The sequence below is a fragment of the Phaenicophaeus curvirostris genome, chromosome 3 (genome assembly GCF_032191515.1).
Source record: "Phaenicophaeus curvirostris isolate KB17595 chromosome 3, BPBGC_Pcur_1.0, whole genome shotgun sequence".
Lineage (NCBI taxonomy): Eukaryota > Metazoa > Chordata > Aves > Cuculiformes > Cuculidae > Phaenicophaeus > Phaenicophaeus curvirostris.
In genome coordinates this window covers 68984195-69011254 of record NC_091394.1, presented here as the reverse complement: position 1 = coordinate 69011254, position 27060 = coordinate 68984195, and the positions used below count along the sequence as shown (strand labels likewise).

The window sequence follows — 27060 nt, the reverse complement described above, 5'->3', positions numbered from 1 at the left end:
TTAGGTTGATTAGGCAGTACGGAGTGCTTCCTGGGAAGAAGCGAGAGTTTATGACTTGGCTGGAGTGTGTATGGGGATACTTGTTCAGTATGTTTCCCCACGGTTCATGGTTGTGAAGACTTGGTTTCAGTTCATGGGAGAGGCATTTGGTGCTGTGGAAGCACGGCTGGGGTGGTGGGTGAGCTTTTTGCCTAACAGACCTCTCTGGGTGTGTTGCTTAAAACACCAGCCTCTGAGCAGCAAGTTGGTTGCACTATTAAGTGTATAATTTGTTCCTGCAAATGAGACGCTCTTTGAATCTTCAATTGGGAAACTTATGCCACTCTTTCAGAGTATAAGAAATGTCCCACTTTGAAGTCTTTCTGTGTGGACTGCATATGTGCACAAGTGCTATGTTTGACAAGAGCAGCGGTAAGCAGAGAGAATTAGTTTCTGCATCTTTCCAGGCAGTGGCAGGTGAAAATTGGTGGAATTAATGCTCTGAAGCAGAATGGTTTTGATTGTCTTGTATGCTTGTCACTGAGAATATTTTTTTTGGTTTGAAAGGTTTTTGGAGATCGTATAAGAAGTAACTCGAGCGTCAGTGGAATCTGCAGGCCAACCTCTTGAATGCTTCCTGCAGTGCCGAGGGAGTACTTTTGGAGTGAACACTAAAAGGGAGAACTTTAGTGGAATAAATTTACTGTCATTTTTACTGGTACATGAAGTCTTTAATATGCTTCTGTTTCTTGTTTACAATTCAAGAGCAAACTTCACCTTGGTGAATCACAGTAACATACTTCCCCCCATCCCCGATGAAACGTACTTTCCTATGCAAGATGCATCTTTTCTGAAAGTGAAAATATGAACCGGGAAGAGGAATACAGACGTCAGAGGAAGACCTCTGTGTGTTGTCAAGAAGAGTTGAGATAATTTTTAAAGTTCTTGGAGGTGGAAGGGCGAACTGATAAGTCAAGCCTGAAGTAAAATAACTAAACTTCTGTAGTATCTTTCCAAGACTTTGATGCTAAATCCACCCAGAATTTATTTTGATTTGGGAAGGAGGTTGTTGGTAATACAAAGGCCTTTTGGATACTGCTGAGCCGGTGAGCAATGTCACTAGAGAGGTCTTGTTTCCCCTTCCTGCAGGGTGGTGGCAGCAGCATTTCTGAGAGGTGTGATGGCTCCTTAATAACACTGTTACCACAGCTCCCTAGCTGAAGGGCACACTTGGGGATTGACAACTCTGAACGAGCAGTAAGCAAACCAGTGCTTAGACTTTCTCTGTTTCAATATCCTGATCCAGGTTTTTATCTTGTAATGCAGAATGGAAAACTGTGAGCTGCACTGTTAATGGCTATTTAAGCTCTGAATTATTCTGAGTAGTTTCTGTGCTGATGTCCGAGCTATGATGTGCCAAACAGAATCACAGAATCACATGGTTGGAAAAGACCCGTCGGATCATTGAGTCCAACCATTCCTATCAATCACTAAACCATGTCCCTCAGCACCTCATCCACCCATCTTTTAAACTCCTCCAGGGAAGGCGACTCAACCACCTCCCTGGGCAACCTGTTCCAGTGCCCAATGATCCTTTTCGTGAAAAATTTTTTTCCTGATATCCAGCCTGAACCTCCCCTGACAGAGCTTGAGGCCATTCCCTCTCATCCTGTCCCCTGTCACTTAGGAGAAGAGGCTAGCTCCCTGCTCTCTACAACCTCCTTTCAGGTAGTTGTAGAGAACAATAAGGTCTCTCCTCTCAGCCTCCTCTTCTCCAGGCTAAACAACTCCAGCTCCCTCAGCCGCTCGTTGTAAGACTTGTTCTCCAGCCCCTTCACCAACTTCATTGCTCTTCTCTGGACTCGCTCCAGAGCCTCAACATCCTTCTTGTGGTGAGGGGCCCAGAACTGAACACAGTATTCGAGGTGCAGTCTCACGTTACGGTAACCTGCTGGATGTCAGCTAGACCAATCCTTAAGCATAAAGGTTGAAAAGTCTTCCAGACTAATCTGTTAAGCAGAACTGATCCATTAAACTCAGAGTGGAACATTAACAGTATTTACAGTGGCTAGGAATATACACATATTTTTGACAATTTACAGTTGTGAAATGTGTGATGGCTTAGCTTGTGCTATAAGGAATGATGCTGAACTTAGACTTCACTTAAGAGTGCAAAACTTTATTCTTAGGATTTGCAGTGATTTTCAGTTCCAGGTCAAATTTTTTGAGGATGTGACTAGTAGGAACAATGCTGTTCTGAACCTGCTGCTCAGTAAGAGCGCTGGAGGTGTGCTTTCTTTAAAAAAAAAACCAAACAACCAAACCAACCAAATAGAAACCAAATACAATACCCTCCCAGCTAAAACCACACAAAATAAAACAAAAACCACAACAGAATCCCCATGTTGTCTTTTCTTACATGACCCGTATTCCGAATTTTTATGACTGAAGTTCAGTTTCTTTTAAGACTCATCCTTCAAACCCACTGCAGTTCTTCCCTTCCCCTTGTACCACATTGGCTGTACCAGAATTGGGAAAAATATCTGCCTGACTTTGTGCTCATCTAGTTCTTTCCAGTTTTGTCCACTCTCATATACTTCAGTAAAATAAATGTTTTAACTCGCTCTACTTGCTTCGTTGTTAAATATAAGTGAGGAGCCTGGAGATCGGCTCATTCAAGCATGCTGATGTTTAGGAGAACCTACCTTTGTGTGGAATGGACTGGGACAGAACTAGATCATGCATAAATACTTCAATAATACTTGGAAATCTTGAGATATTAGTATATCTATGATCAGAGATCAGTACTTTTCTGATCTGAACCTCTGTAGGTTGTAAAAACCCAAATATAGGTTGTCTGTAACGTCACCCAGAGGCAAGAAGTTGTGTCTCCTGTCTGAAGTGTGATCTGATGGAAGGAGGTATGTTCAAGTTCTTCTAGGACCTGGAAATCCTTGAAAGCTTTATCTCTTTGTGGGGGCATCGTCTCCGGACAGACTTTCTTGACTCTTTTTTCACTGTCTTTGCTTTTGGAGTGATCAGTGTTTTATGGCTGTCTTTTGATTTGTGTGACAGCACTATCTTTCTAGGCTAACGGTTTCATTTAATTTACTGTCCTAGTCTGACTTGGAGTAGGAGCAAATGTCTCTTAACAGGATTTACTCAGCTCAAGCAGCATTAAAAGTCATTCAAGGACATATCAATCACATAAAAATCTCGAACTACTTATTAATATAATAAGAACTTCAATGGTCATAATACTGTAAAGGTAGATGCATTATCTGCATTATATTAGAAAAAAAACAAGCCTCTCGGTGCAGTTGATTTGTTAGTGAACTACTCCTGGTTGACTGCATGCCCAGTTGCAGGATTCTCCCTCTTGTCTCTGCAATGAGATTAAGAGCAGTGTAGAAATATTCAAGCCTTACATCTTGAGATAGACCAAATTTGCAGCCCTGGCTGAATGCAGTTCAAGGTCCCTTGGCTAGTGACTTTGAACCGTTGTTCCAAATCAGTTTGGAAGCACTGTGGGTGTTGCTGCTGCCCAGCTGGGTGTGTTGTGTAGCAATACAGGCAAGTAGCAGTCAAATTCCTTGTGGTATGGGATGCTTCAGGTACTACAGGGTTGGGTGGGTGAGTGATAAAATGCTGGACTGTAAAGAAATAGGTGATATACCTTACTTGATGCTGCAGAGAAAACAATGCAACTTACTCCGTTTTCAAGTGAGAGATGCCTAGTAATTCTGAACTGCTGCACCAGTGTGCAAGTGTACTTTATACCAGCAACCCGGCGGTGTGCCGTTAGCATTCCTGTGCTAGGTGCTATTTTCTTTGCTATAGGTGGGCTTAGGAAAATTCTGCAGTGGTTGAGAAATGTGGATGGATAATATGGGCTTGTCTTTGTTAGGGGCTCATCTGTGTGGATGAGCTACGTAACTGACTTGATGTCTATTGTCTGCTTTACTGGTCTAAAGGTGTAATTTGACCTCCTCAGGAGGAGGATGAGGAACAGGTTCTTATGACCTGAGAGGTTTCTGGGGCATGTATGATGGCATATTTATTGCACTGGTGCACTTCTGCTGGCTAGGCAGGGTTTTACAGTTTCACGGATATTTAGCACTATCTTCCCAGATAAACCAAGAACAAAAATGTTAATAGGATTTCTACACCACTTGCTACTTGTAGTTGCTCGTGTTGTAGAAATCATACTTTATTCAGTGTTATGCAATAAAAAAAATGGATTACACGTGCGTGATAGCACCAGTTTAAATCCTAAGCTTTGTTAGTCAAAGCCTGAGAGGGGAAGAGTGTATCAGCCTGGTGGTTGCCATCATCATGTTGAATTACTAAGCAAAAAAATTATCCTTATGGATAGCTGAATAAGGAGCCAGACTATAGCAAGAGTGCAACTTCGCCATGCATCCAATAATTTCTGTGTGGAAATTCTGGAGAAAACAAAAAAAATATGTTTTTTCAGCTTTGCAGGCTCCAAGAACATGTAGTGACGAGCTATGAGACTTGAGAATTAGAAAGGTTTGTGCTTCTCAGGAAGGACCACTTGAAAGTAACCAGTGTCCCAGGAACTTGAGGTAGTCACCTCTTATTGGTAAGCTTGTGTACAATAAGGGCTAGATTCAGCTGTAAGTTTTCAAATTCAGTATGTGTTTGTTGGAGGGCCATAATTCTTTCTCAAGTTGAAATAAGATTAAAGTCTGAGGATGAAAAGGGTGAGTTAGAAGTCTGGGCTCTTGTTTACTTTTGTAGCTTACTGATATGGCTTTAGGCTCGTATCAAGCACCTTCAATTGACTTCTGATATATTGTTTGGATGTGTTTTAATCCAGCTGGTTTTGTGAGCCTCGAGGAGGGAAAGTTAGCCCAGTTGAGGGGGTTAGACAGGAAAAAAAGCACAAACAACCTATCAGAAGATTGACTGCCAGGCTTCCATATGAGGCTGCAGCAGGGCAGTGTGTGTGTGTGTAACAGCAGTCAAAATGAAGCTTCTGTCAAATCTGCAGTGAGGTTACTAGGGTGGAAGTATCTGAACACTGCCTGCATTTAGAAAATTGAGTGAGATCTTAAAAGAATGCAGCCAGCTAGCCCTGTTTCCTTTGTTAGTGTTGGGGATATTTGGTGGAATTATGTCAACAGGAGAAAGCTGTTGTGACAAGAAGGAGCTTTCCATATTTTGTTATGTTCTGATGATAAACTTAGCAATGCTTCTAACAAATTTCACTCCATTTGATGTTATGTGTGCATCCTTTGTGGGGGTCTGCCTGCAGATTACTGTGCTCTGACTTTCTCAGCGACTTGTATGACAACCGTAAAAATTACTGAGTCCTGGGCACAGAAGTGACTCCTCCAGTTCTTTTGAAGGGCAAGCCAACATCTCTAGCTGAACCGACATGTGTTTGGAAGCTTTTGTGCCAGCTTTTGTGTAGACCAAGGACCTTTGCTGGCAGAACCTAAGAGCAAGCGCTAGGGAAAGTTGCTGGAAGAATAAGGAAGCCACACTGATATGGGTGAAGAATAAACTGAGGAGTCTGAGAAGGGAATTCAGAGACTTAACTTCAGCCTAGTTTCCCTGTCTCTGTTTCACTGATAGATTAAAGAGGAGAGGCTCCTGCTTTAAACAGAGCATAAGGTAGTTTTAGCACAGTGACACTGATAGCTGATTTGTTTGCTTCAAGTGTTTTGTCACATACAAGTCTGAGTTATTCCTGCTGAAGCAGCAGACATTCACTTGCTTCCTGGGGAATGGGGGTCAGGGAGAAGTGGGTGGCTTTCTAAAACATATTTGTCAAGAGCTTAAAGATATAGAATCATGTGTTAGGCCAAAAAAGTTGCTTGCTCATTCATTTTGTGGGAAAAATGTAAGCCAGTCTCTTTTATGTAGTTAGAGGACTTCTTTTCCTCAGAACCTGGCTCAACTGGACCGATCAGCTGCCCTTTTCCTCCAGACTTCTAACTGAAATCAAAATAGTTCCTAGTACTGTAAATGGTCTTGCCTTGCTTGTTAGCCATCATAATACTCCTTTGCACTGGGCAGATGTGAAGGAAGTGCCAAGTCTCCTGTGAAATCTCTGTCTATACATCAGTTCAGAAAGTATGGGAGAAAATGGAACTTTGAGAGGTGTTCACAAATCTAATTTGCGAGATGAAGGGTTAACCCTGAGGCAGGGCACGGCACCAGGACTCCGTGTATTCCCGGACAGTCTCTCCAGAACTGCCGACCTTGCTCACCTTGTCTGGGTGAGCAGCTTGTGACATTGTACAGCTACCATCTTAATCACAGCATGAGGCTTGAAGGGACCTTTGGAGGTCATCTGTTCCAACCCCCTGCTTAAGCAGCGCCATCCAGAGCTTGCTGCTGAGGTCCACGTCCAGTTGGCTTTTGAATATGTCCAAGGGTAGATTTGTGAAGTGCCTCCAAGCCCCATTACTTGCATCAAATTGTGCACTGCTTAGTTGCATCTGTACTTTTTATTTCTGTACTCAATAGCAAATTGTGCAAATTCTGTGGTACACCAAATCCAGGCACAAACTTGGTAATTGTGTGGTGGGAGCTAGTGTGTATCTAAAGCATTGAGGAGTGGTTTGCTGGTATTATTAAAATATTGCTAAGACTACAGGTACTGCTTTTCTGGTGATTAGCCTGTCAGATATTGCAGTACATGGTTCAGCCTAATCTGTAATGAAATCTGCTTTGTTCTTAAAACTTCAGTATCATTTTCATGGTGGGGCCTGATATCGTGGAGTGGGAATGGTGGGCTTTTCTGGAGCTGCTTTTGAGAAATGGAAGCTTTAAGATGTAGTGTTGAAGGAGAGGTTTGCTTTAAGAGAAGAAGAGTAGATCTCTCTTCTGAGGGAGGCTGGGAGTTGCTCCAGTAAAACTCACTTGAGTAAAGCTTTTAATTAGATTGCAAGGTTACATACTAAAACTTCGTTTAAAGCAATCCTGTTCTGCACTACAGCCTTTTCTGCCTAATCTTTTCCAACTGTAACTTGGCTGCAGCTCAGCTGTGTTTTTCCAGCGTTTTTGACAGGTTCAGTCTATTACCGGGGACTGGAGTCTCCAGAGAATGGCAGCATAGCTGGGATAAGCAGCTGAAATCAACTACCTACATACATTCTTCTAAAATCTACCTGACAGTGTTTTGACTCTGTTAATCTCACTTGGGAACATTCCTCTGTACTTGCAGAGTTTGGCCTGCCTTCAAAGTCGATGCAGTGCTCTACCTGATTACTGGCCTGGGGTGCTGGCTACTGTGTCCTTTAGACTGGATGCTTCCCATGGGCTGGAAACGCTTTTCACCTGCTATTGCTGGAGTGAACAAATGTGACCATTCTGACCTCTGTCAGAGAGACAGAACTTTGCCCTAAGTGGGGATTTCTGCCTAATGAAAATCTTGTGCTTGCTGGAGCAGACTGGAGAACCTGTGCAAATAGGGAGGCTTCTACCTGATATGAATGGGTTAAGAGTCTTCCTGTGGTATCAGCTTGTTAGTGGCCAAATATCCTGGAGCATGGATCTACTCCCTCAGAAGAGCTCAGGAAATTAGTCTGAGTTTATAATTGGATTGGGAGGAGGAGAGAACTGCTGCCTTTGCTAAGACATGCATCAGCTGTCTGAAATGCTGCGGGCTGAGATGTTGGTTTAAGAAAAGAGCAATACTAGCAATCCTTACAGTAATCCTTAACTGCAGCCCTTGGAAGTGTGTGTTGCAGGGGGATACATCTTGGGAGAATGCTGATCATTCTAACAAGTTTTGTTTAATTTTTTTTTAATGCAAGAAAGTAAAGGCAGCATTTAGTCTTAAGGAAATGCTGGAGATAGTATTTCAATACAACAAGCCATTCTCTAGACAATTCTGTTGCATCAGGGAGAGCTAGTCCAGAGAAAGCATGTTGAGGGAGGCTGAAGTAAATGAGATTAATATGGTGGTGTTGAGTTGGGCCCTGCTAGAAGGCAGCAAATGCCTGAACCCTTAACCTGCAGTGTGCTGACTATAACTAACAGAGCTGCCTGCACTCGTACTGTGCAATTGCAACTGCTGTAGCTGTGCAGCTCCATTCATGTCTTGAATGAATCTAGGGGGCTGAAAGAGGTGTCTGCTGTTAAAGAGAGGGGAGAGAGCACAACATGGAAATAGGGGCATGAATGCACTAAGTCTTGCTTAGTGTTTGGCTTCTGTCTATTGCTTCACGGCATTTTTCTCTCTTAATGCAGTTTTAAGGCCTTGGATCAGGTGCTGAAAGGCTTTGCTTATCTGTAAACTGGTAAGACTTTGAAGATCAAATTGATGCTACAGAACCTAGACTGGCTTAAGATGCTTAAGTAGCTTTATAGCTCTTAAAATGGCTTATGCCCCATAAAGCTCTGTCAGAGTGGGGACAGGAACCTGACTGTTGCTGCCTGATTGGGATCTATCTGGGAAAGGTGGGGGTAGGGGCAGACCTAGCTGGAGCTTGTTACCCCAGTTGCAGTTACTGGAAGGTCTCCACTCAGTCTTGCCTGTTAGTACAGTGCAGAAAGTGCAAATTCAAACCAGGAATAGGCTGAGTAGTCAACTGAATCTTAACAGTTGACCTTAAAATAAGAGACTGACTCTTTTTGCTATGCTTCCTAAACAGGAAGCTCCTTTTCCTCTCATGTTTCCCCAACCTCTTTCCTTGCTGAATTGAGTGCTGGAGTTGTGGTAGGCTTACTGAAGTATGGACTGTGATGCACAAGTTTGGCATCTCTCTGCTCACACAGGACACAAATGCAGGACATCCAAGATGGTGAAGGTGCGTATGTAGCAGCAGAATTTTAATTCAATTAGGCAGAGATCTTCTGGATCGGTTATTTAGGTAGACTTATCTGAAGTATTGTTTGAATCTTGTCTTAGGGTAGCCTCTGCATTCCTCCATTGCCTCTGAGGCATTAGTTGTGGTCTTTCCATTTTGAATTTAACTCTTTGTATGAAACATTACTGAAAACATTGCTTAGTTTTTTCAAAGCCTGGATATGGTATCCAGTCATAATTGAGCTGGGTTTTGTTTCTTTAGGGAAAGGACTAGCTAGAAAGCTGCCCGGAGGAGAAGGACCTGGGGGTGTTGGTTGACAGCCGACTGAACATGAGCCAGCAGTGTGCCCAGGTGGCCAAGAAGGCCAGTGGCATCTGGGCTTGTATCAGAAACGGTGTGACCAGCAGGTTCAGGGAAGTGATTGTGCCACTGTATTCAGCACTGGTGAGACTCAAATACTGGGCCCCTCACCACAGGAAGGATGTTGAGGCTCTGGAGCGAGTCCGGAGAAGAGCAACGAAGCTGGTGAAGGGGCTGGAGAACAAGTCTTACAAGGAGTGGCTGAGAGAGCTGGGGTTGTTTAGCCTGGAGAAGAGGAGGCTGAGGGGAGACGTTATTGCTCTCTACAACTACCTGAAAGGAGGTTGTAGAGAGGAGGGAGCTGGCCTCTTCTCCCAGGTGACAGGGGACAGGATGAGACAGAATGGCCTCAAGCTCCCCCAGGGGAGGTTCAGGCTGGGTATTAGGAAAAAAATTGGGCACAGGAACAGGCTGCCCAGGGAGGTGGTTGAGTCGCCTTCCCTGGAGGTGTTTAAAAGATGGGTGGACGAGGTGCTGAGGGGCATGGCTTAGTGATTGATAGGATTGGTTGGACTCAATGATCCTGTGGGTCTTTTCCAACCTGGTGATTCTATGATTCTGTGACAATGTTTTAATCTATAAACAAACTATTGCTCTGCTAGATGTGGGAAAAACAGCTTCTCTGAAAGGCTACCATATCATCTTATCCTTGCTTAGCTACCAATGAGGTAGAAGTGCTTTAATACTAAACTGCCTTACTTAAACTGCTGCTAGAACCTTGGACTAAGGTGGAAACTGCAGACCTGGGTAGCAGGAGGTATCTGAAGAATGAACGATGTTTGAGACTAGGCAAGGAAATATCTGGTTAACAGTGTTTGCTGAAACTGAACGGCTTTTCTAGCTGTGCAGGAAGTTCCCTCCCATATGATTGATGATGTGCACAATCTCGGCTGACTGTTGATGCTAAATAGTTACCTGGGAAAGCTTTAAGCACACTCCCTAGCCTTAGCAGAGGAGATTACAACACAATGGTAGGAGTTGTGATGGTAATACTGAGGCTTGCTGAGCCTTCCTGAGCCACTTTGTGACATTCAGTTGAACTTGTCAGTAAGTAAATGGTTCAGGTGTCCTTGACAGAAGTTATCTACCTTCATGGCAGCCTTTGAAACACCAGCTTTTAAAATGGCATAGATGATGGAAGTACCAACCTCTTAGTGATCCTGAGTTGTTAAGGGCAAATGCATACTTATTCTGGAACAGCAAAATCTTCAGTTTTGATCTCTTGCATAGAGAGCAAAACCTCACTGCTACTTGTCTCTGGAGAAAGTGTGACTGTAGGCTTCAAGATCTCTTCAGGTACTGGCTTCCAGCTAATCCCTGCAGTTACAATAAAAGTATGCCTGTAACAATTGAAGTTGCTTGGCAGAGCAAAGAACGAACATACTCGAGCATGCTAAATAATTACTCTAAGCCACATAACAGAAGTCTCAACTTAGGTTACAGATCTAAAATGTGTCTTGCATTGGGCGGGCAAGGTATGTCTAGCAGGGCTCTACAGCTCTACGGCCTCACCTAAAGCTAGCTGCTTGTGCTCTGAATTGCCATGAGCAGGAGGAAGGCCACACAGTGGGATACTTTGGTCATGGGAGGACTTCTAAGAAAGGCCTCATAATGAGCCTGTTTAGTTTTCACAGTGTAGAAAAATCTTGATTCCTGCTATCACCTAGCTATTTCAAGCTGTCGAGATCTGCTAAATTTGTTAAAAAGCTTCACACTGCAGAGCAAAACCTATCTTTTCAGGTCCATGTGGCTGTTGCCTATCATCCCCATCCTGCTTTGTTTCCTTGGGTCAATCACTTAAAATTGGCAAGTCCCTTGGAGAGAAATTAATTCCTCCTCCAAATGCACACCAACAGCTAGCAGGGCTCATCTTCAGACTGCCTTTATGTGGCACGGAGGGAATGCTGCCCTGTCCTGCTCTACACTGAATCCCTCAGTGTGCTAAGGGGCTGCTGGGGCAGAAGTGGATAAACTATTGTGGCCGGCAGGAGAGTTTTTGTCTTCCCCAAAGTGGAAAAGTTAGGGATGACAGGTAACATGGAAGTTGTCTTGCAGGTTTGGAAGGGTGGACTGCAGTCCTTTCTCCTTACAGCCAGATTGGCTTGTACTTCAGGGTGAAGGACGTTGGAACTTCCCGAGATGGTGAGGAAGAAGCTTGTTCAGTGAGACAACCCCTTCATGACCAGATAGGGTTTGTAGCTGAGAATGAGCAAGGAGCGACCTCCCGTAAAGTCTTGCAGATCAGAGAGCAGGAGGCTGATGTGTTTAGGTGGCTTGTTTTGGAGGTGCTGTAGCAACACAGATGTATGGCCACTATAAGATAGATTAATCTGAGCAGAGAGTAGTTTGAAGTATGGAGTGCTTGCATGGTCCCTCTCTTGGCAATGATCTCAGGACAGTAATATTTCTAAAAACTAGAGAATTGTCTTTGGTGACTTCTGGGCTTGTACTCAGGCTATGCCTAAGCCAGGCAAAACCAGAATTCAGCCTCTCATGCAGAGGCTCAGGTTTGTAACTCAGAAAACCATCTCTGTAAGCCAAAGGTGTGTTCAGTGGGTAATGTCCTGTACTTGTCTCTGCAGCTGCGCTGAAGATGTGTTCGAGTTTGGCCCATTCACACTTCTGTCTGTAGCAGTGACAGGCCAGGTCAGCAGTCTTAGACTGTCAATCCAGACGTCTCTAGGGATGTCAAACCAACTTTTGCATGGTAAAAATGTAGGAAGAGTACCAGAGAGTGTTTTTTTTAATGGATGATACAGCGTAAAACTGAATGCAGGGAGTTCCCTGTAAATGACAAGAACCTAAGTGTTGACTCCAGTACATGCACTTGGCCAGGAAATGGTATTGCTCATTGTTGCCGGGGTGAACTGGTCTTCATAGGGGGTTCTTTTTCCTATAATAGCAACTTTCAGTTGTCATAGCCTGCTAGCATTGATTAGTATTACGCTGAATGATTCCCTGGGGTTGGGGAAAAGTTCTAGGTGGTATAGCCTCACCTTCATGCTCTTTTTCAGTGTCAGGAGAGCCATGGTAGAAAACACTCAGCTGTTCCAGCATGCCACCTCTGATAACTTGTCATTTGCCTATTCCAGTTAGGGCAACTGCTGCCCAAGCTTTTTGTACAGAGGAGTTTCTGTCTGCTTACTTCCACGAGGAAAGGCTGCAAACCAGAATGGTAGCTGTTCATATTAGTGTGCTTGGTTAATAGGGAGTATGGTATTACTGTAGCCATGTTACAGTTCTCTGGTGCCTCTGGATGCTTTAACTAGAATCTGTGACCAAAGCTTTGACCTTTGTCAGGTGAACATTGCAGTATTTCTGGCAGATGCCGCAGCCACGTGCCAGAGATGCAGAGGGATGCTCTATTTTCTTCTTTTCAGTGGGTTCGGGAAACAACAGGCATGTACATATCAGGCGGTGGCACTGTCATTGTTATCGGCCCGCAGGTAGTCTGCACCAGAAGCCAATCTGCAGTCTGCAGTCTAAAGGAGCTGCTCTTTAATTAGCTGGAAGGTCTGTTCCTGCGCCCACTGACTGCAGTGGAAATGGAAAGTTAAAACTTCAGAAGTGGTACACTTTGTTCTTGTATCCCCATGGAATACATGGCCCAGGCTTGACTTGGGTATGCTGCAAGGCTCCTTCACTTCCACGGCTTTGAGCGGAGGATGGTGTAATGTCCCTGGCTCTGTCCTAAAATATCACTCTTACAGTGGAGGAAAAAATTAACCCTCATTTGATTATGCCTTTCTGTGTGCAGGCTGCAATGAAAAGCTCAGGTCAAGGTGTGGGGTTGTGAGGAAATGGTTGGTCAGCTGTAAAGTTGATCTACACTGCCAGTAAGCTTATTTTTTCAGTGAAAGAAGCTGACCTTGGAATTAAAAAATAATGATAGTGAAGTGCTGCAAAACTGTGCTGAGAGCCTCTTTCAGGTAAGAAGCACTTCTGCTTCCTAGGGCTAAATCTTAAACTGCCAGCATGAAGTCAGGTGGCTTCTGTAAGTTGATCTTTCCTTGTGACATAGATGTCAAAACACAAATACATTTCATCAGGTCGATGCATTTCAGCGTTACCAGATTGTGGTATAACCGGCTGCTCTAAATGACTCTGGCTGAAGCACCAAGGGCATGGGGCAATGCACTTCTTCAATAATCTAAACCTCCTCATACCCAGATGTGTTTAGCCTCATGGGCAAAAATCATAATGGACACCAGCACTATAATAAAAAGAAACTAGGTGGTGTTTATAGCGTAGCCTTCAAAGGCAAGTGTTGCTTTCTTACGCTCTGAGCTTGCATTATGGTGCAATAGTTGGGCAGCAGAGACTGGGTTCTGGCTGCTGGTTATTGCACTAGTGGAAGCAGCTGGAGAAATAGTTACGCATGCAGAATTTTCCATTAATCAGAGGAAAAAGTCCTACACAGATGGTATATAGGATAGATTACGGCTAGTAATCCTTTTGTGTCCTAGAAGATTAAGGATATCCTGGTGTAGCTGCAGTCAGCTGACCTTTTTTTATTTAAATGATTGAAAATTCTTGATGCAATTCTGCAGAGGACCCGGGCTCTTCCAGAAGCCACAAATGGTGCGCTGTGAATGTTTGTTAAAGGAACGGTCTGTTTGAGTACAGCTCCAGTTATAAATTTACAGGAACTTTGTGCCATGTAAACAGCAGTAGCTACAAGATGGCTAAGAAATCTCTTGCTGGACAGTTCTATCAAATCTAGCAGAGGCATATGAGAGCTGAATTTTATGAGGAGGTGCAGTGAGTGTCATGTGAAGAAACGGAGGGTTTCTGGAATCCTGCTGTCTGGGTTGCCCCAGAAAGCGAAGATGAATGCTTTGGTGGAAGAGGAGAGCTGCTGCGCGCTCTGAATTTTCTGGCATGGATCTGTATGAGGATTACAAATCACCCTTCGATTTCAATGCTGGAGTGAACAGAAATTATCTTTACCTGTCGCCTAGCATAAACCTTTCTCCTCCTGGATCACCTACACTGGCGAAGTCTGGTAACTTCCTGCTCTTTATTTTTAAAAACCTCAGTATGGAAAGTTTAGTGATTAATATCTGTGAAAAAACTCCCCAAATTAAGAATCCATAAAATTTGCCTGAAATGCAGATGTAAATGAAGGTAGAAGCTGACCTGCTGTTAACTCCGGTAGCTTGTTAAAATAGCTTTGGTGTGTTGTGTAGGTGTAGTACCTCACGTGCTATGCATTTACCGGCTTTGCTCTATTTCTTATTTCTTAACTGAGTAGAAAGGCAGTTTGAAGGAAAATGAAATGAGAACAATATTAGGAACGAAAGGGCAACTTCTGCAGGATTTATGTCATTGGCCTTCTTTTACTATTAGTTTTTTTGGAAGAGGAGGTGGGAATTGCATAATTATAGACTGTCCAGAGCTCTGATTCATATCTGCTCTTGCCTTAGTACTGAATATATCACTGATCAACAAAAATGGCCTCTAAAGCCTTCACTCTGTTTCACCTAGCCTTTAGATTGCTCTAAGCATTATGTTTGCAGATGACTAGTGTGCTTGCATGCCCTGAAGAAGTGGCTGTTGCCTGCATCTGTCTTGTGCTTAACCCTACTATTTTCTGGCTGGTCACCTGTTACACAGAACACCTACAGCCATGCCTACCACCACGTTCTAGTCTGGTTTTACCACCTTTTGTGCTGGACATGATTTTCCAGTGTAATTAAACATATAGGAAGCTTAGCCTTACTTTGGGAATGAAAAAGCAAGGCAAAGGTACAAAGGTGTTAACTTTTTTGGTGGTTTTATTCTTTGAAATCTTAGAAACATGCATCCTTTGGAGAACTTTTATGTGAACTAAAACACTTTCATGGACTCAGAGACCTAGGGGCCTCTGGGGAACAGGGGTCAGCTTTCACTTCTGCAATTACTGTATCTCCCTCCTCTTCTAAAGGCAGGGAAGCAGTCTCTTGTATCCCGTGTTCATGCGTCACCATAAGCACCAGCTTTTGCTGGGCTTTTTTCTTTTTCATTCCCTTGGAGTGAATATATTATTAGAGTCTGGGAGAAGCCCAACAACTTTCTCTCCCAGTTTGAAGAAATATGTCTCGATTTGGCTTTTCCCATAAAATGGGAAGCACTTAAATTTGATCTTATATATTGCAAAATAAATAACCTCTGTAGCACTGTACATTACTCAAATGCTGGAATGATCTTATTATCTTGTAACAACTTGTTCTTCTGAACCCTAACAAGCACCTTTTTTCTTTAGCTCTGCCAACTGTGTAGTGATTGCCAAATATGCTCATTCTGACTGTCTGACACCAAATAGGTTTGTCTAAAGATAAAGCTTTATGAAGGTTAACCCTTCCCCACCTCCAAGGCTGTTTATCTGGAATGACCAGTACTTACTTAAAGGGCTAATGTTTACTGCTGATCTCTGAATTCAGGCCAGAATGTGGTAGGAACTTTGGGTCAAAATAGAGCATGAACTTGGGTTGAAACCAGACAAAGCAAACCCCAAACCAGAAAGCCTGAGTGGAAGTTGAATCACTTTTAATGGTTTGCCTATCCTGGCAGAATAATGGAGGCTTAAGTGCCGTTTCCCTGAACATTATCTGTGAAGTCCTGATCTTGTTCAAGTCCTGAACTTGTTCATGTCTTTATTTGGTTAATTTAAGTAGATCTAATAAACTGCTGGGATAATATGTTAATCTTAGAATACAGACACCTAAAAACTGTCCGAAAAACTGACCTTAAAACTAGCTAAGTTTTCCCAATGCTATATAAGTATTCCAATTTTTTTCCCCAACAGATTTTTTACTCTGTGTAAAGGACTTGAAATGCTTGGCTAAGCTTGGTTATACCGATTGTAGTTATACTTAGCAACTGAATTTGAAGTCCCTTGCAACTCTAAAGATGCAAGAGAGTTAAAGTAATGAAAGGTGACAAATTGGGACCAATGACAACAGTTCTGCTGCTGAGCAGAGAAGAGCACAAGCGCGAAATGCTCTTTTAATGGGTTGAGCTGCAGCATTTCCATCTGTTGTCTGACTGCTGTTTCCTTGATTTCTTGCCCTGCACCCCACAGAATATCTAAGGTGGGCTGTGCACCTTGCCTTGTGAAGCTGCCTCAAAGCCAAGATCTCGCTGCCTGCTGGCCCTAGTTCATGGGCTGCAATTTTGCTTTGTAGCGACATTGTTGTGAATGTCTGTGGATTGTTATCTGTGTGTACAACTGCTTGTTGGTTAGGCTGCCTTAGCACAGCCTTCCCACAGCAGATGAACCCTGTATACTCCAAGTATTGCAGTGAACTGAGGAATGGGAGCAAAGTGAGCAGGGAGGTGAGCAGTTATGGGAAATGAGGGAGGACGTGCTGGAATAAAGAGTAATGGGAGGGTGTTTGAATACTTCAAATGGAGCTAAAGAAGAAGTAATAAGTGGGAGGGGGACAGAAGGTAAGGAGAGGAAGTTGTAGTAAGATGTGCGGAGTGAGGCATGGAGGACTCTGAGCAGCAGCGATTTCCTGCCTTCCTGAAAGACCTACAATAGAAATGGGAAGGGGAGATCATTCCCTTCTTTTTTAGCACTGAGTCTTAAGTTCAATGTAGACAACAAGCAGCATGAACTCCCTTCAAACACCAATTTTCCAAAGAGAAGATATATTCCCAAAACAGAAGCTATTGCTGCGGGAGGCAGTCTAGCATGTTTTCCTACTGCTAGATTGATCTATTTTTGGTGAGATAATCCAGATGACTCTTCGTAACCAGATTGAACAGGCTTTCTGCTGGATGTGCTAAAGCGCTGGAGCCAGTGGGGTCTTTGGTACTTGCAAACTTTCAGAAGTGGCTTTTGCAACACCAACCTATGTCATCCCTAAAGGGGCTGCAGATGGAAAGCAAGTCAGGAGTTGGAGGCCAACATACTGGGGGCTGTAGAGCATCAGGGGAAATTGGAATTTAAACCGTTTAGTTTTCCTTCAGTTAGGCATATGTGATTAATAGTGTTTGTAGATAGCAAACTAGTAAATAGCAGTTTGGCACAAAGGGAATGGTATTCTTAACCACTTGATGTTAGGAAAAGGAAATGTGTTGAGTAAAAAAACTTACCTGATTGTATGACGCTAGCCATAAGCCTGTTTGGTGCTGTAGTTCTGTGCTTTCGTTTGAGCATTAGATTCAAACTCTTTTTGGGTTTTTTTTCCCCCATGCTCTAGATTCCTGCCAGAAAACAGTGTATTGGGAAACCTGTAGGAACCATGTTACGTTTGTTTACAAGACAGATGTCAACCTCTGGGAAAACATGGTACAGATTTCATAAATAAAAGCAGAATGAGGTTTCAGTTGCTTTCTGTATGCTTCCTTCTCAGTGTACTGTGTGTTAACTTGCCATTTACAAGTGTTCTGCCCTTGTAGCAGTGTGCTTCTAGAGGACAAGTGTTTTGAACACGCATACAGACAGAAAACATTCTGGTTTAGAAATGTTTAGTGAAATGAGCATTATCTGAGTTCAGTAACCTGATCCAAGGACAAGGCTTCTTCTTTTCCTCGGCTTGACAGCTCCTGTAGGGCTATGTTTCATAGAATACCTACAACTAATTACAGACTCACAGTGTCTTTTTTCCCCTCACTTTTCAGTTGATTACGATGTAGCTGTTAGATATCTAGCTTCGTAATGAGATCGTAGTGGTGGTCTTGATGCACATTAATGAGTTTTTGGATTCCCAGATCAAATGGTATTATGCGGCGCCATCAGAGGATGAAATTTTATCTGGTTAATTACTATAGTGACTAGTAAGGGAACATTACTTGATATGTTCTCAGCTTGCCTGAATTGTAAATTTACATGTATACACACACATACACACACACACTCTCGCCCTCTGTCCTTACAAACAGTCCTCCTGGGTCACCTTCTTCTATTTTAGGATCTTTATTAATTTATTTTTTGCTATCTATACTTACCTCTTGAATAGACAGTTAGTTCTGGGAATCCACAACCATCCCAGGATGCAGTGTCTCTGCAAACTGGTCTCTTAGCAAAATGGAACTGGATTCCTTAATTCTGGCATTAAGTGTCAGCTACAAAGATTCAAGATGGAAAGTATTTTGCTGGGAAATATTTGTTGCATTAAAAGGTGTTTAAAGTGATCTTACTTCAAGCACTAAGGATATATGAATCTTTAAAGTGAGTGCATCATAGTAATACAAATAATATTATTCTCCTTCTTTTCCCTGAATTTATGGCAGTGAAAGTTGAGGAAGACCATAGAGATATTTGGTATTCATACAGAGGATTTTGACAGAGTTTTGGTTTCTGGATTTTAAAGGGGATCACACAGCAGTGTGAGTGGATATGCATCCTCATCAGTCCCTTCTCAGCACTCCACTGCCTTGTCTGAAGGGATGGCCAAACTCCATGGCCAAACATCCATGAAGGGATGTTCCCAAACTCCTTCTCTGGGCTTCTTGATGCAAACCAGCAACCTCCTTCTAATCCCACGACATCTGTGACTTTCTAGCCACAGTGGTCCCAGTTATTAGTGTCAGAGAGGTAGAGCAGGGTATGGGGGAAGAGTTTGTGTCTGCAGCGCAGCCCTTTTCTCTGCTGTTGCTGAGCTTGCTTGTTGCTGTGGCTGCTTCCGGTTTGCTGAGAATGGACATTTTTTAATCTCATCCAGAGAGCAATGAGTGTTGGAGCCTCTGGATTGGTCTGGAGAACCTTCAACACTTCCAGAGTTTCTGCACCTCACGAGTGAGAGAGAGCGGAGTCCGTGGACTCCTTGGGCAGAGGTTGCCTAGTAACCACTGGGTTGGAAGGTAGTGTTCTGCGCCTTTTTCTGTCAGAGTAGTGGGATGTGGTGTTTCCAACAGGTTTCCAATCTCCTATTATAGCAGCAGTTGCAATTATATTGAGCTTTAATGCAACTTGATAGAATGAAACAGACAGTAAATGCCTCTGGTTTCCTGTACACTGTAGTACTTGGGGAGTGTGACTTGGGTGTCCTCTCATCAGTTTTCTTTGCACATTGCCATGCAAGGGCTGTCTATTAGTGTTAGCTGCTATCTGGCAGACATGTGATGACCTGACTTTGAATGGTTTATTCACCTCAAGGGCTGCTGAGGAGTGACTCTATACCTGAGGTTGGAGAGGATGCTGCTGCTACAGTTGGCATGGCAGAAACACTCTCAGAGGAAGAACAGGATGAGCTAAGAAAAGAGCTTGCTAAGGTAAATCTCTTGCGAATAGCTCTTAAACTCATTTTGAGAATGAAAATCTGGGAAAGTACTGTCTTTGAACACACAGTTGATGCTTTGCATATTTATTCCTTGAGTGTCTAAAGCTGGGTACAGCACTTGCGTGTATTGTGGGGGAGGGAAAGGGAGGCTATCAAGCAGAAAAGAACAGCCAGTTCTAGCTATGGGAGTTAAGCTGGAAGTGCTGAGTATACAGATCTTAAATCACGATGCATAAATGCCTAACCTTTTTTATCCCTGTGAAATGAGAATGGGGTAAATAAGCTGTCAAAGAGAACATAGTTGGAAGCCAAAACTAAGTACTGTCTTAACTGGTGTGGAGTAACTAAAGCTGTTGTTTTCGTGAAGGATGATTTGTAGTAATATCCACGTAGACACTGCTTTGCTAATGTCTAACTAGCACCATGTAAATGTTCTTGTCCTTGGTTCATGTAGCAGATTTTTTTAAGAGTGAGTTCAAGTAGCACTCTTCAAAAGACAATCAAATACTCAAGCCTGCATTTTAAAAATACATGCATTTTAGTAGTTGTCACAGTCAAGCTTTATTGAGTTGCCAGTCATTTCTTTTGTAGCTCTATGTGACTTCAAGACTCTAATATATGACATTAACTTAAGCCTAACGTTGGCAAACAAAGCTTAGTTGTGAAATAAACATGTTTAACGCAGTCTTGATTTTGGTAGTCTTGCGTGTTATTTTATGCTAACCCAATCAGCTGAATACGATGAGGGAAATCTGGTCCTGCCAGAGTATGTCATGCTGGACTTTGTACGTCCAGAACAAAGAAGCATTGAAGATATCGGTATTTCCTTAAAGGAGCTTAAAAAACGGGGCAGCCTGGTACTGCAAAGTCCAGTCTGGGTGAGGAAGTAGGGTTGGATGTATGCTTTTGCCTTTGTACTTATCGCCTTAGTGTCTTTGTCATATCTATACAGCCCACAGAATGACATTGTAAAATTGTTTTGACATCTCTGATCTTGATCTGGTCCTGCTTCTGTGAGAGGCTTTAGTGACCGTGTGTGTAAAGAAGAAAGTATATGAACAATGCTGTTTTTTAGAACAGTTGCTGAACAGGTGCTGTGGTTTTGTTGTTGCGGTTTGGGGTTTCTTTTGTTTGTTTGTTTGTTTTTAACTGCTCAGTCTGCCACCATTTCCACCCCCAGTCTGGGGAAGGCACTTCTGTGGCTGAATTCAGCCTGAAGTTGCTGGCTTAAGCCACAAAAGAACCTTTCTGTTCAAACAAGGAGACAAAACTCATGTATGGATCAGAAATGCTATGAGCTTCCTCATACTGGTCATACATTGGTATTTCTTCTGATTTGGGCGGAGAATACAGGCTTGGTGATTGTCCCATGTTTGACTAATCTTCAGACTTCATATAGGTGAAGGTCTAAAGGTAATGATTTCTAACTATATAGTTAGTATGTTAGTTACCAACTTAGCTAGCTGCAGGTAGACATTGCTTTCTCACTAGCTTTTGTTGTAGACTGTTGAATTTCCATTTTAGTATTTAGAAACAACTGTGAGTCAATGTCTAAATGTGTCAGGTCTCCCTTTGCTGATGCCTAATAGATGTTTTAATAAATACCTGGTTAAATGACTTGCTATACTGCTTGTTAACTTACCTCTCAACTCTGCGGCCACAGGTGGAAGAGGAAATCCAGACGCTCTCACAAGTGCTAGCTGCCAAAGAGAAGCATCTAGCAGAAATCAAGAGAAAGCTGGGAATTAACTCATTACAGGAACTAAGGCAGAACATTACCAAAAGCTGGCAAGATGTTACATCAACCACAGCGTATGTACTGGTTCACCATGGTTGTCTCAACTGTGGAGGTGAAAATTGTTTAGCTCATGAGTCCTGTCTAAACCCTCTATTCTTGTGAAATGAGGTAATGGTAGGTAACACAAAGTTAGTTTCACTGAAACTTATCTGGATCAGTCACCAGAGATTTCTTTCAAAGAGGGCCACTATTGGCTGTATCATCATCTCATGCAAAATACAAATGATTGACAACAATATGGTCAATTCTAATACACTTCTTGTCTGACAGACCCGAGAAAGCATTATTGAGATACCAAGGTGTCCTAAGTCCAACAGAATACCTGTCTCTTCCAGCCTGAAAATTGTTGTAAACTGAGCTCATACAGGAAGAGTGCAAAGTCACAGGCAATGTTCTTGCCAAACACAACTGTTAGCTTAAGGTCTAGAGTGAGCTCCTTTCTGCAATTAATGACTACACACAATGTAAGAGAGTATAAAAAAATAGACCTGTTATTTTTCACCTGTGTGTGCATGACTTTCCTTTTAGGGGATGTTTTGTTTTGTTTTCTTGCCTTGTGTTTTTTTGTGTGTTGTTTTCATTCAGTCCTACAGTAGCAGAGAACATCTGTTCTGTGGGTGGGGTTGTAGGTACATTTTGGTGAACCTGACCTGCAGTCCGAGGTGGCAGAGGTGCTGTAGCCAGAAGGGACTGCAATGGCTCAAAGTAATCTCTTAAGTAGTTTGTCCATTTGACCCCAAAGTCGAAGTTTACCTCTGGGTTTGATACGAATTTACATACGTTAAAAGGTTCCTTATGTGTTCTATTAAAATAACTACTGATGTAATTTTGTTTGAACACAGTTACAAGAAGACATCAGAAACCCTGTCTCAGGCTGGTCAGAAGGCTTCTGCTGCTTTTTCATCTGTTGGTTCAGTCATAACCAAGAAGTTTGAAGATGTCAGGTAGGCTTCTACTGCTTTTCCCAAGTAGTTGCATTTTTCATTTAAGCAGGCGATCACTGAAATAAATTTATGCTGTTAACATAACTGGCACTTCTAAAAGTTAATCAAGAACCCTCAACATCTGTTTTGGGAGAGCTGAGTGACTTGCTGCAAAATCTGCTTGTATGTCCTCACTGATCCAGAAGAGCTGTGTAGTGTGCATTTTATATGTGCAAGAGAAGCAATATATGCTATTACCTCTACCGCTACTCTTATTTTTCCAGTAGGATTGCAGGTGGCAACGTCTCTGCTTGCTTTTGTGTGATGCACATGGCATTATCATTTCTGTTCTCTGACTTTCTCAGCTTGTGGAATACTACATTTAAACAAGTAATGTCTTTGACTGTGGTTTGATTTGGGTTTTGTGTGCGTTTTGTTTGTCTTGTGTGTGGATTCCTTTCAGCTGTGTTTTATTTCTTTGTAAGGTGTTCTGCCTCATAGCAGTGGCTTGATTTTATTACCTTTCTAATAGACTTGGCACTTTAAATTCTTAAATACTGGCATACAACATATTCTGACTTTGTGTCAAATGACACAACCCTTTATGCAAATTAGGTAAGTTTGGTGGTTATTTGTAGCACTGTTGTGAGCTGCATGCAAAACTCCTGGATGCAATCCAATCATATGCTTAGCTTACAATTCTTTGTTTGATTATGTATTTTATACTACTGAAACATATACAGCTGCTTCTCTCTGCTTGTAACTTGTTGTGAATAGTGGATCAAACTTGTTTTTCAATTGTTGGACAAATAAAAACTCATTCTGATGTAATATTGCTGCATTGGACAGCAGTGTAATAAAATCAGCCATCTGTTTTAAAGTGCTGCCATTAACCTCTATCTTGCTTTTTGAAGTCTACTGAGAAAACACTTTGAGGTGCAGCTACACAGTCACATATTTTTCTTCAGATTTATCAGAACTTCCTTTCTCTCTTTAATGCTTACTCTGGCATTGTGCAGACTACAGGTATTTTCACATTCCTTTAGGTAAGGTGTGCACAAGAATTGTTTCTGAAACTAAGCATGTAGTCAGACTGTCTCCACTAAAATATTTAAATAGATTTTGTCTGTAAAAGTTAATTTCTTTCTTTTCTCCAGTGTTAGTTAATGTAAACCTGAAGCTCCTTTAGTATCAGGGAAGATGTTTCTTCATGTTCACCTGGTAACTATTGCAGAACGTGAAATCTTGAGAATATGTGATTATAAATTGGTCAATTGGTCTGTCTTCCTTGTTAGAGAGCAATTTTAAAATGATTCTGCAGGGTTTTTTGAAAGGGACAGGATATGGTTTTGAGGTCAATGGCATGCAGAATTCCTCCTCCTCTTTGTCTGTACAGTGTTTGTGCCTTGACAGAGTAGAGTTTTTTCCACTTTTTGTGTCTTACAATGGTTGTTTAGCATTGCAACTCTAATCAAATCACTAGAGTCCAATTGTGAAATAATTTATACATTCTCTGTGCATAGCTTGTTCAGTGAAACAGTCCTTATCATTGAGTTGGTTACTTCAGCAGCTCCAGACACTGAGCGTTCTGATTACCTTGCTGCTTTGCCTTTTATCTGCCTAGTCTAAGCAAGTATTCAATGTTAAGTTTTCAGTAGTTAAAAATTCCTGTGTCGCAACATCTGTCCATTGACTCTCATCCCATCTATGCACACCTCTGAGTCTGGCTTCATCTTTTCTGTACTCTCTCTCTAAGCAGTGAAAGACAGCAGTAGGATATCTGTAAAGATGTAGAGATCTGGCTCCCAGAATACTAACTAGGAGCTACAGCCCCAGGGGCAGTAGCTGAGAAGGAGACAGCATCCTGTGCTGCTGCCTATCAAAACTCATTCTGAAGTGAGCTCTGTTGCTTGTGTAAGAATAGCAGCCTGTCTGAAGTACTTCCCCTTTAGCATCAGTAAGACAGAGAGCCTGGAAGATGTCTCTGTACCTTTTGGATGCAGAGTCCTGTGACTCACTTAACAGGGTTCGCCTTTCTTCCTTAAGGCTCTGGTGTTCCCTTAGTAGTACAAGTATTGCATTTGTCAAGGACAAGCACAGACTCATAACTCTCTTCTGGCTTCAGGAATTTAGTAGATCAAAAGAAGAGTGTCCTGATTACTCAAGTTAGTGGCTAGGTGGGTGTTGAGCACTCTGTATCAGAAACTGGGCCACTGGGAGGGAATGTAACAGGCCCAGAGGAGCCCGCACTGTTGGAGTGCTTCTCGGGGAGAATAATGGCAACAGAATGTCAAGGTATGGTTACAAACTCAAGAGCAGCTGCGTTTAAAAAAAAAAAGAAAAAAAAAGTGGGAAAAATTAGTGCTGTTCAAGATCCAAACTGCACTTCAACAGAGGATTAAAAACCTCTGAGTTTTTTGCTTTCATGAGGACCAAGATCATCTGGGATTCAGCCAGTGAATTCAAGTCCCAGGGTTATGCGACTACTCAAGTGGTGTCTACTTGTAGGACTGCATGAATCAGAATTTTAGAAAGTTTTACATGCCCAGGCTGTTCCCTGGAAAGGCCTTTTCTTCTGTGTTGGATTATTTCTACGTGTTCCATGCAGCAAACATCACATGCAGGTTTCATTCTTGCACTGCAAAGTGATTTTGGGGGGAGTTGCGAAAGGGAGTAAGGCAGCTGGTGGAGCTGTGAGCCTGGAAAGTACTGAAATAGAGAGGAAGATGACTGCTAGTGCTAAGTCAGTGCATTATTGCTTCCTTTTTGCGTTTGGTTCCTCTGCATTTTGGTGTACTGAAAAGGAACTCTGTTCCTTCTTAGGTTTCTCTTAATACCTTTATTCTACTTTATAAGAACGCCTTGAACTTTTGATGAGCTGGCCCTCCTTGTGTAGGCAACACCAGTATTATGTGCAAAACAGCAGTAGCACCAAGATGTAGCTCCGGGCAAACTTCCTGAGCTACCATGACTTTGCACTAGCTCTTCTTGCACCACATCCATCATGCAGCAGAAGTCCTCATATTTGCCATGTTCTGAGATTACAAAATAACTTCTTTGCTTTGCTTGCTTTGGAAATCTAATGTGATCGTGGACTCATGGATCATCATTCATCAGCACATCAGCTGGAAACCTAACTATTGGCCAAAGCAAATAACTAGTGCTTATGCATTCTTAAGCCTGTGTTTTCCAGGCAGGGACTCTGGCATGCCTCCTCTTGCATTTTCAAAATGTGAGGCAATATAGTAGCTGTAAAAATAAGCATGTAAAGGTTAAGAAAGCTTTAATGCAATACAAAATACATGCAAGGCTGGAGAGCAACTTACTTGTGCCTTTCTTCGTTCTATATTTTCTTTAAAGCTAGACATTTGCCTGTGAGCATTGTGAAAAGGGCTTCTCCAAACACTAAACTTGATGGCCTAGTTGAGTGAGTGCCTTGGTGTGGCGTTCTGTTATTTGTGAAAATAAATACAAATTTTCTTCTTTGTAAAGCTTTTCAAGGCTTAATGGTGCTTCCTTGCACTACTTGAAGAACAGGTGGTTTGATGTTAAAAAAAGATCAATTGCACTTAACCCAATGCAGTTCTCATGCAAACCAGATCTTCTATGATAAAACTATATACTATCTTAGAGGGACATCTTACAAAATAGGTACTGAGTATACGTAAGTGTATTGTACAGCAGCAAGTAAATCCTTCATGAATGTACAAATAGTTCTTCCATTGAATGATCTCTGTGAGATTAAACTAAACTCCCCTAGACACCTGTTAAAATATCTGCAATACACCACAGGTTGTTGCTTTTCAGTGTGTGCAGGTCTACAGATTGTGAATATATATGGGGAAAGAAGGTGACTGTCACCCTCTTTTGCCTTAAACTTCTTGCAGGGAGGCACTTCTTGCAGGATGAAGGAGAGTGGTTGAGCATGACCAGACAAAGAGAACCAGTTCATATTAGCCCAACTGCTGTACTATAACTTGGCACATAGCAAGACCAGAACTTGTAGTAATCCATGTCACAGAGCAAGGAATATAAATGACACTCTAGGAGACAGTCGGCTTCTATGTGTTCTGGAAAAGCTTGTGGAAGCCAAAACATCCATGAAGATGAGGCACAGCAGAAATGGGATTGGAAAAAGTTTGAAACATGTCCACATGTTACCGATGTGTGTCGGCAAAACACCTGGCATTCACGTATCAGATTCCCTGTACTCTGTGTCTACAAACCAGCCTTCAGTTGTGCATCTGTCTTAAGGGATGCCAACCTTCAGTGAACCTTTTACATGTGTAGTTTTTTTCTATCACTGTATTCTACTGATGGCCCTGCCAAAAGAATCTCTTAAAAAACGTTCTGCAATGAACGCAAATCCTTATTGCTTCCGTGACTGTGTCTTCCACTGTGCTGAAATATTAATTGGAGTTTTGGAGGTGCATCAAAAGTGAGAGATTCCCCACCCTCCTCCAGCAATTCCCTGAAAGGTATTCTCTTGAAAGACATCATAAAGCCTAGTCAAAATCCAAATACTTATGAACTGGGATTGTCAGGTTTTCTAGCTTACTACTATGGTATTTGACAAGAAACATTTAACATCTATGACTAAATTGTATCGAGTAAAGAGGAATTTTTCTAGAATGTGGAACTAAGTTAGAATTCAGATAGTCCTGAAGTTATTTGGAAGCTCCTTAATCTATATCCAGTCACCTTCTGTGAGTAGGTGTGTGTTGTCACTAAACAAACAGTAACTGTATAGCAACACCAGCAGGTTACAGAAATCATCCATGAATTTCAGAACAGGGTTTAGACCAGGACTTTCTCCCTGCCCCAGCATAAACCTGACCTTTAATACAGACTGATGTGACTGTCCTTGCTAGGTAATCTATACTGACAAGTAGGTAATTTGTGTTGACATGTATGGAAATCTTAACACTGAATTGTAACAGAAGCCTTCTGAATGTGGGAATAATTCTCTCAGTAGAAAGATTAGTTGATTGATAAGACTC

The 27060-nt window shown here is 42.3% G+C and overlaps 1 protein-coding gene across 4 annotated transcripts in view; it reads left to right on the top strand.

The window, feature by feature from the left end:
• TPD52 (tumor protein D52) overlaps nt 1-27060 on the top strand; it is a 132855-nt gene that overhangs the window by 10217 nt on the left and 95578 nt on the right. The window contains exons 1-4 of one of the 4 annotated variants that reach the window (XR_011337189.1): nt 13656-14133; nt 19216-19331; nt 21003-21151; nt 21980-22108. Coding sequence is in view for 3 of the 4 variants with exons in the window: in XM_069854294.1 (XP_069710395.1) it covers nt 13962-14133; nt 19216-19331; nt 21003-21151; nt 21980-22081 (539 nt within the window). In the remaining variant the exon portion in view is untranslated. Of the gene's footprint in view, nt 1-13655; nt 14134-19215; nt 19332-21002; nt 21152-21979; nt 22109-27060 lie in introns of those variants that run through there. The other 3 variants (XM_069854294.1, XM_069854295.1, XM_069854296.1) reach the window with 3 other exon arrangements.